Source organism: Rutidosis leptorrhynchoides, chromosome 9 (genome assembly GCF_046630445.1).
Source record: "Rutidosis leptorrhynchoides isolate AG116_Rl617_1_P2 chromosome 9, CSIRO_AGI_Rlap_v1, whole genome shotgun sequence".
Classification (NCBI taxonomy): Eukaryota; Viridiplantae; Streptophyta; class Magnoliopsida; order Asterales; family Asteraceae; genus Rutidosis; species Rutidosis leptorrhynchoides.
The window spans coordinates 81495145-81507802 of NC_092341.1; the positions used below are offsets into that span (position 1 = coordinate 81495145).

At 36.0% G+C, this 12658-nt stretch overlaps 1 protein-coding gene across 1 annotated transcript; it reads left to right on the plus strand.

Moving 5' to 3' along the window:
• Positions 1-7442: 7442 nt before the first annotated feature.
• LOC139867024 (ent-kaurene oxidase-like) lies at positions 7443-12586 on the plus strand. The gene is made up of 7 exons (XM_071855335.1): positions 7443-7625; positions 8492-8652; positions 8756-8917; positions 9014-9154; positions 10143-10397; positions 11088-11444; positions 12212-12586. The coding sequence occupies exons 1-7, from the start codon at positions 7472-7474 to the stop codon at positions 12515-12517; spliced, it is 1536 nt and encodes a 511-aa protein (XP_071711436.1). The 5' UTR covers positions 7443-7471; the 3' UTR covers positions 12518-12586.
• Positions 12587-12658: the final 72 nt, after the last annotated feature.

A 12658-nucleotide genomic window follows, 5' to 3' on the forward strand; every position in this document is an offset into this window, starting at 1 on the left:
ACGCTTAATTTATTTTCAGTATGTAGTATGTTTAATAAATTGTTGTATTTTGAAATTTAATAAATTGTGTAATTTTGAATTTTAATAAATTGTGTGATTTTTATTTTCAATATATTTTGTAATTTCAACATTGGATTCACGTTGTAATCATAAACTTCATTTTGATTGCTAATTACGATTGTTAATTTACAATTGCTAATTTAATCGTTGTAATTTGAGTTTCCTCTTCATGTGTGTGGGTGGCATATGATCGTGAAGATGGTTAAGTCCTCTGGGTGATGCCTGATCAATCCTTAATTAATGATGTTGCTTAATTACGGATTGAGTGCAATAAGATTATGATGGAGGATGGAGTGTTTGATAATTATTTTGGACCCTGATGATCGTCTTTCACTTTAACTATCAAGTGATCAACCTCCCCGACCCGGTCTTGATTGTTAATTAGCATAATTCACCTTTGCACGATGTAAAAATCCCTTGGGCAAGATCACAAGTGGAAATCACAAAGGCTTAGGAAAAATGACAAAGAATCAACCACCCATAAATGAGAGGCCAAGCTCCCTATTTATAGTATTCGAGATATCCGCGGTCTGCGAATTACCTAACCATCTGCGGAAACTCAGCGGATTAAACCGCAGTCCCTTATTAACGCGGAAACATAACTGCTGCACTTTATTTTCAGCGAATATTGCATATCTTAGCTTTAGAGTCTGCATAATTCTGCTTTTAGCCTTTAGCAAATAAAAACACACATACAATGCCATGTATATGATCAATACCGGTATCGTCGTTAAAAAAATTGTTTATTTAAGTTTTTAAATTATTTTGAAATTAGTTAAATCAACCAAACAAAACTCTGAAACTGTTTGACTGTGACCACAAACTCACCGTGAATACGAACATTACATAATCTTACTAGTTAAAGCTATTTAAGTTATTTTTGACTGGTACTCGGATGCCGATTAGTGGCCCGTTGGAGGTGACAACGAGGTGTAATCACGGGAGCACTTGAAGTTGTCTTAGGATGTTTTTAAGATACAAACTCCGTACTTGTTTTTTTTTCTTACCAAAGTAGAGTCAATAACATATATCCCCCTGTTAAGAGTTAAAATTACATATATATCCATGTAAAGAGTAAAATTTCAAATATTCCCATTTTATTAATAAAACAATAAAAACAAATTCATCATAATTAAAATTCCAATCTTGCCCTTCATATATTTTGGCAGATAACAAACTAATGAAATTGTGCATCACGATTTCCAAACAAAAGTTAACAACTAAATTATTTTAGACCAAAAATAAAAATCCTTTTCATTCCATTTCCATGTGCTGCACGAATTCATCCTTTCTTTCCTTTTATTTGAGCATAAAAATAAATCCTCCTCTCCTTCCTGTATATGACAAAAGATAAAAATTAGAAAACTTTTTTGGCAACAAATGATTTCACTTATTACCAAACCAATAATACAAAAGACTTAGTGGGACATAATGTACAATGCACAATGACTGCTACAGTACATGAATGAATAGATAATTCTTCAAAAGTTCTACATGTACATGTAAGGGTTTAGTAATTAGGCCTATACCAACTAATTAAGTTACCATAACTGACACCAAGACAAATATATATAGAGAAAGAATTACCAACTATTGAATGAGTGACATGTTCGAAGTGCTATTGCTTCATTCACGCCCGCTTTCACTAGTTGTTGTATTCTTTCTCTATATATACAACCTCCCATCGTCTGCCCTTGAATTTTACTTGAGCTCGATTATCGCTACTTCTAAGAACCTCATATTCACCCAAGTTCTACAAAAAAAAATGGCAAATTAAGCAAGATACATAAAAATTTCCATTTACACATTTTTATAACTCAATATACTTTTTGGAGATATTGTTAATATAACTTCTAGCCATCGGAACTAACGTGTCATTCCACTTTTCCACTAGTTTCCTTTTCTTATGAAACCGTACCATGAATTTTTCTCTAATGGCATCTAGTAGATGAAGTACTGGTTGAGAACGCAAGTCACCTATCCAAGAATTAAAAACTTCGGAGACATTATTAGTAATGTAGTCACACTTAGATATTGTGCCAAACTTGCTCCGACTCCATATCTTTTTATAGTTCTGATTAAGATATGTAATTGCTGCTTCTCGTGCATCAAAGATTTCCTTTAGTAGTTTGTCATGCTCATTAGGACAATAGGTTCGTGCAGCACCCCACAAGTTGATGGTAAAGAAGTATCTTCTTTTAGATGGTAAAGAAGTATCTTCTTTTAGATGAGTTTTATTCTTCTAAAACTAATTATCTTCTTTGAGATCCAAAACAGTATCTTCTCTTAGATGAGTTTTTGGCCAATCGAAAAAAGCCTCCATATTTTAATTTCAATTTGTACTTGGATGTTACTTGCCTATTGAGAGAATAAAGAATCCACACAGTGGTTTTGTGTATTGATTGGTATTTATAATAATACATAGGATTACAATAAGTGGATAAATACAATATTTAACTAACTACAACAACTAAGCTATTATGTTGGTAGCTTATCGTTAACAACCCCCCTCAAGCTGACAGGTGGTGGACTGACTCGAAGCTTGGTACGGAATGACTCGAATAAAGGTCGAGGAAGGCTCTTAGTGAAAATGTCAGCGAGCTGAAGCGTTGTGGGCACAAACTTCGTATATAGCTTTCCCGGAGCGACAAGTTCACGAACAAAATGGTAATCAATTTCAATATGCTTGGAGCGTTTATTAGAGACCAGATTTTGTGTTAAAAAGAGAGCACTTTTATTGTCACAAAGAATTGTCGGACGATCAGGAGGAAGAACATACAATTCTCGAAGAAGATAGGTAATCCATATGACCTCGGCAGCTGTATGTGCCAAGGCACGGTATTCTGATTCACAACTTGAACGAGCAACAGTCGGTTACTTCTTAGCGCTCCAAGATACAAGATTGCCACCGAGAAATATTGAGTAACCGTAAGTGGAACGACGTGTCTCAAGGCAACGTGCCCAATCTGCATCCGAATAACCAAGTACGGATGGCGTAAGAGAATGATGAAAAGATAAACCATACGAAATAGTGCCTTTTACATATCTCAGAATGCGCTTAACAGCCTGAAAATGATCAATTGTAGGTGCTTGAAGAAACTGGCTAACCTGATTTACTGCATACGAAATATTAGGACGCGTTATAGTCAGATACTGCAAGGCACCAACAAGTGAGCGATAAAGAGTGCGGTCAGAGAAGGGTGTGCCATGCGTAGTAAAGACCTGAGCAGTAGCCATCGGTGTAGCAATAGGTTTCACCTCAAGCAATTTTGCACGAGTAAGCACATCATGTGTATATTTGGCTTGACTTAGGAAGAGCCCGGTATCCGTGTAAGTGACTTCAAGTCCGAGAAAGTAATTGAGAGCCCCAAGGTCCTTAATCGCAAATTCAGAGTGGAATCGGGAAATAAATTTGCGAATAGCGATGTTGTCATTTCCCGTTAAGATTAGATCGTCGACATAAACGAGCAAGTAGAGAAGACAAGACCCGTTTTTAAACACAAAAAGTGAAGGATCGGCACGACTGCACACAAAACCAAGATGAGTGAGGAAACTACTAAGTCGTTGAAACCAAGCACGAGGTGCTTGTTTCAATCCATAAAGCGCTTTCTGTAGTTTACAAACATGAGACGGAAAACGCGGGTCAATAAAGCCCGGAGGTTGCTCCATAAAGACATTCTCAGTAAGTTTCCCGTTTAAGAAAGCATTTTTCACGTCTAATTGATGGAGAGACCATTTGTTAAGGATAGCAAGCCCGGTTTCAGTAATATGGCGGTGCTTTCGTTCAGCCCGACCATTTTGCTGTGGTGTGTAGGCACAAGAGATACGATGGTGGGTACCATTTTGAGTGAGTAAGGTACGAACACGATCATTAAGAAATTCAGTCCCACCATCACTCTGAAACACTTTGATTTTAGTCGAAAACTGAGTTTGAACAAAGCTCGTGAAAGCAGAAAACACGACTATGAAATCGGATTTTGCTTTGAGCGGGTAGAACCATGTGAACCTGTAAAAATCATCAATGAATATAACATAATAACGAAAACCAGATATTGAAGTAACGGGTGCAGGACCCCACAAATCACAATGAATCAAATCCAATACATTCAACGAACGTTTTTCATTATTACTAAAAGATAAATGTTTGCTTTTAGAAAGCTGACAAGACGAACAAATGCCTGGTTTCGGTAATATAGAAGTAACCGATAACTGGCCTAATTTATTTAAACGAGAAATAATATCAAATGAAAGATGTCCTAAACGTTTGTGCCAAAGCTCATAAGACCCGGTTAACTTGCGAGAATGAAGGCAGGAAATAAATGCCCTTTGACCGCGTTCAAGCACATAAAGATCATCCAGACGCCGACCCGTTGCTAGTAATGCCTTTGTGTAGCGATTCTGAATCGTAAACTGTTTGTCAGAGATCAAAATATCAACGGGATTATCCGACGTTAGTTTACTGATAGACAATAAATTTTTAGTAATATAAGGCACAACTAGTACATCAAGGAGATGAATATCCTTAGAAAGGGAAGAAGAGCCCACATGAGTAATAGGTATAGTGTTACCATTACCCACTGTAACACGCTCATTACCTGAATACGGAGTAGCAGAATCCAGATGAGATGAAGAAGATGTCATGTGAGCAGAGGCACCAGAATCAACATACCAATCAGGAGCATTGTTGGTCACGTGGCAGCTTGTTTGAAACGCACATGCTAAGTTTGCATCAATGGAAGAAGTGCGTTGGGCAAAAGTAGCTAAGTCAGGACATTGATTTGCATAGTGACCGTTATTTCGACAAAGTTGACAGCGTGATTGGCCACGACCACGTCCACGCCCTTGAGAGTAATTATTTCTGCCACGTCCACGACCGCGAGAACTAGGAGAATTTCCGCGAGTAACAGGAGATGAAGACTGCGTAATGAAAGCAGCAGTAAGTGGAACAGCATTCTGGACAGATGCCAAAAAAAGCTCGTGTCCTTCAGCACGAGAAAACAATTAACGAAACGTAGGACGAGGCGTAAGAGCACGTTGAGTGGTGGAAAAGGTTTCAAAGGAGCCACCAAGACCACACAAAAACCAATGATTCTTGTCAATATCGCTGATCGGATGCCCAATGGCTGCAAGTTGATCACAAATGGAGTTGAATTTCTGACCATAAGCCGAGACAGATTGTGTACCCTTTTGGAGTTGGCGTAAAGAATCCCGGAGTGTATGCATTTGTTCTACAAAATCATGACTATAATACTCATCGAGAGCAGTCCAGACTTCGCGAGCAGTGGTAAGACCGAGAATAACGGCCATTGACTCTTCTGATAAAGACGACTGGAGGATTATGCGAGTACGATGATCACCTTCCTGCCATTGAAGGTATTCTGGATTAGCAGAAGTGGTACTATCAGTTGTAACAGTAGAAGGAGGAACCGGTTTAGTTCCATCAATGTACCCATTTAATTTTTGATAGGATAACAATGGAAGAATTTGATGCTTCCACAGGAGGTAATTAGTCGATGACAATTTGATTGTCAACATGTGAAGAATAGTATTAAGGGAGAGATTTGCATCGGAGGATGTTGAGGAACTAGCCACCATGATTGCAGAGAGATCAAGATAGTGTTTAGAGAAGAATGAGTCGAATTTAGGGTTATGGGATCGTAATAGCGGCTGATACCATGAGAGAATAAAGAATCCACACAGTGGTTTTGTGTATTGATTGGTATTTATAATAATACATAGGATTACAATAAGTGGATAAATACAATATTTAACTAACTACAACAACTAAGCTATTATGTTGGTAGCTTATCGTTAACACCTATAAATGAAATTTAAATGGACATATAGCATTACAATTCTACAAAAGAAATATATATATATATATATATATATATAGTTGCTCTTAAAAGTTGCACAAACATACTCAATCAAAGGTGATTCTGTCATGGTCTCCCATCTTGGTTCCAAATAATCATCAACATCACCTTGATACATCTTAAACATAAGAACACACTTAGTCAGCATAAATTTTAAACAAGACAGATTAGATGAGGTTTCTCATGGTCTATTTAATTAATTAAAAGTCTAAATTAGATCAAAATTATATTCTTACTCGTCACTTTATGTTATCAAAAATAATAAATAAGATGCACTAAAAACAAAATCATATATAGCTTCTTTATGTTGATCATTTAATTATTTAAATGCTAGAGCACTTATTTCATTCACGTAGTTATCTACAACAACAATATATCAAAAGCCCTAATTATACAGTATGTGACCAATTGCTACTAAATCCACTTTATGGAAGCTGCATAATCCATACAGGATATATACAAAACAATAGCCTTATCAATTAGTAATCACTCCAACACAAATCAACAAGTTTTATATAAAAAATAGGGATTCTAACCTTGAAAAGCCTTTGATATAGAAGATAAAATCGGATGAATATGATTGATTTTGGAAGTTATCCACCATATGTAGTTTCTTGCTGGAGGCAATCGTGGGTTGTTGAAAAGAAAAAGGGCGGGAATGATTGACGATCGGAGAGGGCGAGAGGGCTTGATGGTCATTATTAGAGTTTTTTAGGTTTGATTTGATACTGATGGATATAAGTGATAAGTTTAAGGGTTTAAATAGGGTATATGCAGTGTTGTAAAAGTCTGCCGACTTGGCCGAGGCGTCGGCCGATGCGTCGTTTTTTTGGGTTCTCCGTCCCGTTTTTTCTGAAAACGACTCAAAAGACGGTCAAAGCTAAAAGTTCGGTCAAAGACGGTCAAAGTTGGTCAAAAACGGCCAAAATCAGTCAAATTTTCGTCCAGATGTGATATGTTTTAAAATTAGGGTTTATTTTCATTTTTAGGGCCGCTCTTTTCTCTGTGTCCTTACTAATTATGCACTCCGTAACATTCATTGAGTTTGAAGTTTGATTGTATTTAAATTCAAGTTCTTATTTAAGAAATTTATGGTACAAAATCAACTATTTTATACATATATAAATATATATTTAAGAAATTATTAATAAAGTCAACGTTGGTCAACGACCGATGCGTCCCCGACGCGTCCCCCGACTCGGCCGACGCGTCCTTTTTAGGTCTCGACCGTTGCGTCCCCGACTCGCGACTTTTACAACCTTGGGTATATGTGATATTTTCTTATTTAAATGGGGAAATACGTTTTATTAGAGATTATTAGGGAGAAATAAGATAAAAACTCACCAAAGTATATGTCTATGTAAGATGCCAAAAAGCAAACGGACAAGAGTTAATAAAAGAATCAATCACTAACACTCTCATTAAGTATCTGCCAATATTCTCTATTTATACAACCAATCTTTCAACATAGATACAATCTCATTTGTCATCTTCCATATATAAAATACGGAGTATAAATTTAATATAAGAAAAGGATGGATGTGGCACCGGTAGGATCGGCAGCGGTAGCAATGGGTGGTCCGGCAGTAGTAGTTGCCGGCGGCATTTCTCTTTTGTTTCTAAAAAGTTTTCTTTCTCAACAACAACGTGGTGGTGGTGGTAATCCTAATAATCTTCCTACTGTACCTGGTATGTACTATGTGCATTTTTTTTAATGAGTAATTTTAGTTTAATATGAAATTGTTAACATAATTATGGCTTGTTTAATAATTTGAGAATTGATTTTTACACCCAAATAAATGATCCATACACATGATTGTAGACCTGTAGAACTCGGAGGAAAAAAAAAAAAAAAAAAATCTAGTCATCACTTTCGAATAAAAAAGTCAACTGAACTTTACTTAAGATGAAGGAACCAAGTGTCAAAAAAATATAGAATATTTTCCCAGAATTCTATTACGTCTTCTAGGTTTAGACGACGGCCACGGGAACTTTTATATAGTTTTATAACACGGCATGTGTCAATATGCAGAAACAAAATTAGAAAATAATCATAGGTTTTTTTAGCCGAAAAACAATTACTATATAAAAAAACTCGAACAGATACAACACAAAGGCATCAAGGCTCAAAAACAAACGAAACGAAAAAACAAAAGCAACCTAACGAAAATAATCATATGTAACTACCAAAAAGTATCAAGTTATAAATCATACTACAACGTACAACAGCACTTAATTGTAAATTATCAATTTACAATTAATGATACACAATGTACAATCTATAAAACATAACACCCTCACCAAAGAAAATGATGGGGAAGCCAAAGATTGGTTAGCCTTTGGCTAGACAATGCCATTGGCAATGCTCGAATCGTGTGATCGGTATCTTGAATACTACCAGACACATCAGTAAGTAAAATTATAAAGATAATGTTCTTTCGTTTGCTTGTGGCACATCATATGTTAGGAAAACATAACGTAATCTCATAGAAATGACATGTGGCTTTCGACTAAATAAATTCAACTATGATGATGAGTATTTATGTAAATTGCAGAGGTACCAGGGTTGCCAATATTGGGAAATTTGCATCAACTGAAGGAGAAGAAACCATACAAGACTTTTGCAAACTGGGCAGAAACTTATGGCCCTATTTACTCCATTAAAACTGGAGCTACCTCAATGGTTGTAGTTAACTCCAATCAACTTGCTAAAGAGGTATCTTTTTTAATAAATCTGTATTTATAACAAGTTAAATTTATTTATTTTTAGTTCATTCCTTAATCATTGTTGTAATGACATCGATCATGCGATATCATAGGCTTTTGTGACCAGATTCGACTCTATTTCAACAAGAAACCTTTCAAAGGCGTTAAAGATCCTTACTGCTGATAAAACCATGGTCGCAATGAGTGATTATAACGACTATCACAAGACTGTTAAAAAAAACATAATCACTAGTATCCTCGGACCAGGAGCTCAGGTTAGTCTTCATTACGACCCAAAAAAAAAAAATAAAAAAAAAACCTTTATTTAGCCCGTTCGGGTATTTATTTTAACTAATAAATAATGTTAACAGAAGAAACATCGTGCCCTTAGAGACGCAATGGCGGATAATGTATCGAACCAACTGCATGCCTTGGCACCTAATTCTTCTCAAGAAGCAGTAAACCTTAGAAAGATTTTTGTTTCTGAACTATTTTCATTAGCATTTAAACAAGTGAGTTCTTGTTAGCCTATATGCAAACCACAATTGTGCATGATTTTTTTATTATTATAAATATATTTTTTGAACAACAAACACACACGCACCCTTTTTGTCCATACGGGACTCGAACCAGTGGCGGAGCCACATGTATTAGAGTGGTGTCAGTTGACACCAATGAATTTCATGAGAGAGCATATAGTATATAGAATTAATAGGGTAGAAGTATTGGTTCTGTTCCGCTTAATCCCCCTTATCCATTCGATAAACCCCACTAAAATAATAATAAGAGTAATAAGAAATATATAATGTCATACTCCGTATTTCATTCAGAGGTTAATTAAAAGTGAAAAATGGATTGCTAATCAAGTAGGTGAAACATACAACTAAATTTGCTTAATATATAAGGCTCAATTATTTATTACTTAAATAAGCGCCTCACTAAGATTAATAATATATAATGTCATATTCCATAACTATTTTTTGACAATGAAGCTTATAAAATCATATTTACTGTAATAAAATGAATGATATATTCTTGAACGGTTGTATTGTTGGTGCTATAGAAAGAGAGGCATTAGCTAATGTTGAGGATGAAGCAATTATGGGCGCTTTCAACAACATAGATATATATGTGCCTAGCTAGTGAAGAAACTAAACATTTAGTAAACTAACAGAAGTTAGTGACGGGGTCATTTGTGTAGAAAGTTGATAATGAGGGTTAACGAGGAAAAAAAATAGATAAAGGTTACATGTGTCGTTTAATACAAAGATGAATAACCAATGGTGCAATTTTGTCTTTACCGAATCGTATTTTGCGAATCAAAATTTTGAGACTTGATACATTGATATTATGACACCATTCATTTTAAATCCTGGCTTCGCCACTGACTCGAACTCACAACCTCAAGGAGTCAAGGTTGATGAGTTTCCTTGATACCGCTGGGCCAAAAGCCCTTTGGTTGCATGAATGAATTAACAAACAAATTTCATGATTTTTCAGACGTTCGGGAAGGATATCGAGAGTATTTACGTGGGTGATCTAGGAATCACCATGACACGAGATGAGGTGTTTCAAGTTTTAGTTATTGACCCGATGATGGGTGCCATTGAATTTGACTGGAGAGACTTTTTTCCGTATCTGCAATGGATCCCTAACAACGGCTTCGAAAACAAAATTAGACAAATGTATATCAGAAGAGAGGCTGTGATGAAGGCATTGATTCAACAGCACAAAAAGCGCATAGAATCCGGGGAGGTAAAGCATGTGTACTAGTTCAGAATTCACATAACTATGAATCAAATCTTTATTCTAATTAACCAGTATTGTAAACGGTAGTCGTCTAGGCCGACTAGTTGGTTTGGTGAATGGTGACTAGCCTGTCCCGTCTTGCTCAAAAACGTTTATTTAGTTGGTCAACACTAAAAAGTCACGTCAAAGCCAGTCAAAATTTTAATATTTTTTTTACTGAAATTTTGTGCCCTATACATATGTTTAAAATATTATATTTATGTGTAATAATGTTAGATATATTTATTACTACACTAAAAAGTCAACGTTAGTCAACGTACGACTTGACCCTGACTCGACTCCAACTCGACCGACTAGTACTTATAAAGTCTCGACTGACTCATCTCCGTCTCGCAAGTTTTCCAACCTTGATCAGTGGCGAGGCTAGTTAATGAGGAGCGGGTCCCGCGACCCTTTTAGTTTGGATTTTTTTTACAAAATACTCCTCAAATTGTACTTGACACCGCTAAATTTTACTAAATGACCCCATATATTTTTAGGATTTACAGTTTTAGTTTTGTAGAGGTAAAAAACCTTTTAAGTATTATATTTAGTTGTGAAAAAAAATTTCAAGACACCGTTGAGTTTTAATCTTGGATTCGTCACTGACCTTGATTTTAACTTTTGATTTCTTTTTCACTTAAAAAAAAAAAACAGAATCTGAACAGCTTCATTGATTACTTACTATCGGAGGCACAACCATTGACAGAGACACAATTGGTGATGTCATTGTGGGAACCAATTATCGAAACATCAGATACTACAATGATCACCACAGAATGGGCAATGTACGAACTTGCAAAAAACCCACAGAAGCAGGCTTGTTTATACGAAGAAATAAAAACTGTTTGTGGGTCAGAGATGATCACAGAGGAAAAATTGTGCAAGATGCCGTACTTAGCAGCTGTTTTTCATGAAACATTGAGACGGCATAGTCCGGTTTCCATAATCCCATTAAGATACGTGCACGAGAACACAGAGCTTGGAGGGTATCATCTTCCTGCTGGAACCGAGGTTTGTCCCCTTAGTAACATGCTGTATCCATATCGCTAAGGGCTACACTCTGCGCGCAATGCATGTCCCCGAGTTCATGTGTCATGGGCAGCATTGTAAACTACAGCCGTTTCGACCGACTAGTCGGTTTGGTGACAGCCCGTCTCGTATAAGTCGGGTCTGAGTTTGTCAAACTTGGTCAAAGTCAAGGTTGGTCGAAGTTAGGTCAAAAAATTTTTAGTAGTATATTTTATACTCATATATTGTGCCTTATCCTTACGTTTGAAATATTTTTATCTGAAATATTTTTGTAACACACACACACACACATATATATATATATATATATATATATATATATATATATATATATATATATATATATATATGTGTGTGTGTGTGTGTGTGTGTGTGTGTATTATTAGAAGTCAATGTTAGTCAACGTCCCCAACTTGAGCGACTAGTTGTGTTAAAGTCCCCGTCTCTCGACTTTTCCAACCTTGATCAGGGGAGGATTTACCATGTAATCACTCATAGCACGGGCTTCCAGTAAAATACGTGATCCGGTGGAATTTTTTTAGACTTTTATAACTAGTGATACAAGTGGACAGTGTAAACTTTTTTGAGTAATACCACTTAAATAAGGCAACTAGTAGAATTCTATTGAGTTTTAACCAGTGATACCAACCATATCATTCTTAGATCCAACATATAACAAATATCAACACAGATCAATTTCCCATATTCTATGTCATTCACTAATGGTGTTTATTTATTTATTTTTGCAGCTTGCTATTAACATTTACGGGTGTAACATGGAGAGGGAAGTGTGGGAGGACCCAGAAGAGTGGAACCCGGATAGATTTCTTGCAGAAAACGGGCCAATTGATCTTCAAAGAACAATGGCGTTTGGCGGAGGGAAACGAGTGTGTGCTGGTGCAATGCAGGCAATGTTGCTTGCTTGCATTGGTATCGGAAGAATGGTGCAGGAGTTCGAGTGGAGACTAAAAGATGATGTTGGAGAAGAGAACACGCTTACGCTAACTACTCAGAAACTTAACCCGATGCTTGCTATAATCAAGCCAAGAAACTAATTATCAATAAACAAATCTTGCAAATGGGTTAAGGGATACTTATATGTGTTATATATGTAATATGTATTTATGTATATGTATATGTATATGTATGTATTAGTAAATGTAATTTTGTGTGGAGAACTTAGATTTGCTTATAAA

What these genes read in the sequence shown, in the direction of transcription:
- LOC139867024 (XM_071855335.1), top strand. Translation starts at nt 7,472, where the DNA reads ATGGATGTGGCACCGGTAGGATCGGCAGCGGTAGCAATGGGTGGTCCG. An exon ending in CCAATCAACTTGCTAAAGAG is followed by an intron (nt 8,653 to 8,755) that starts GTATCTTTTTTA and finishes GCGATATCATAG; the next exon opens with GCTTTTGTGACCAGATTCGA. An exon ending in TTTCATTAGCATTTAAACAA is followed by an intron (nt 9,155 to 10,142) that starts GTGAGTTCTTGT and finishes ATGATTTTTCAG; the next exon opens with ACGTTCGGGAAGGATATCGA.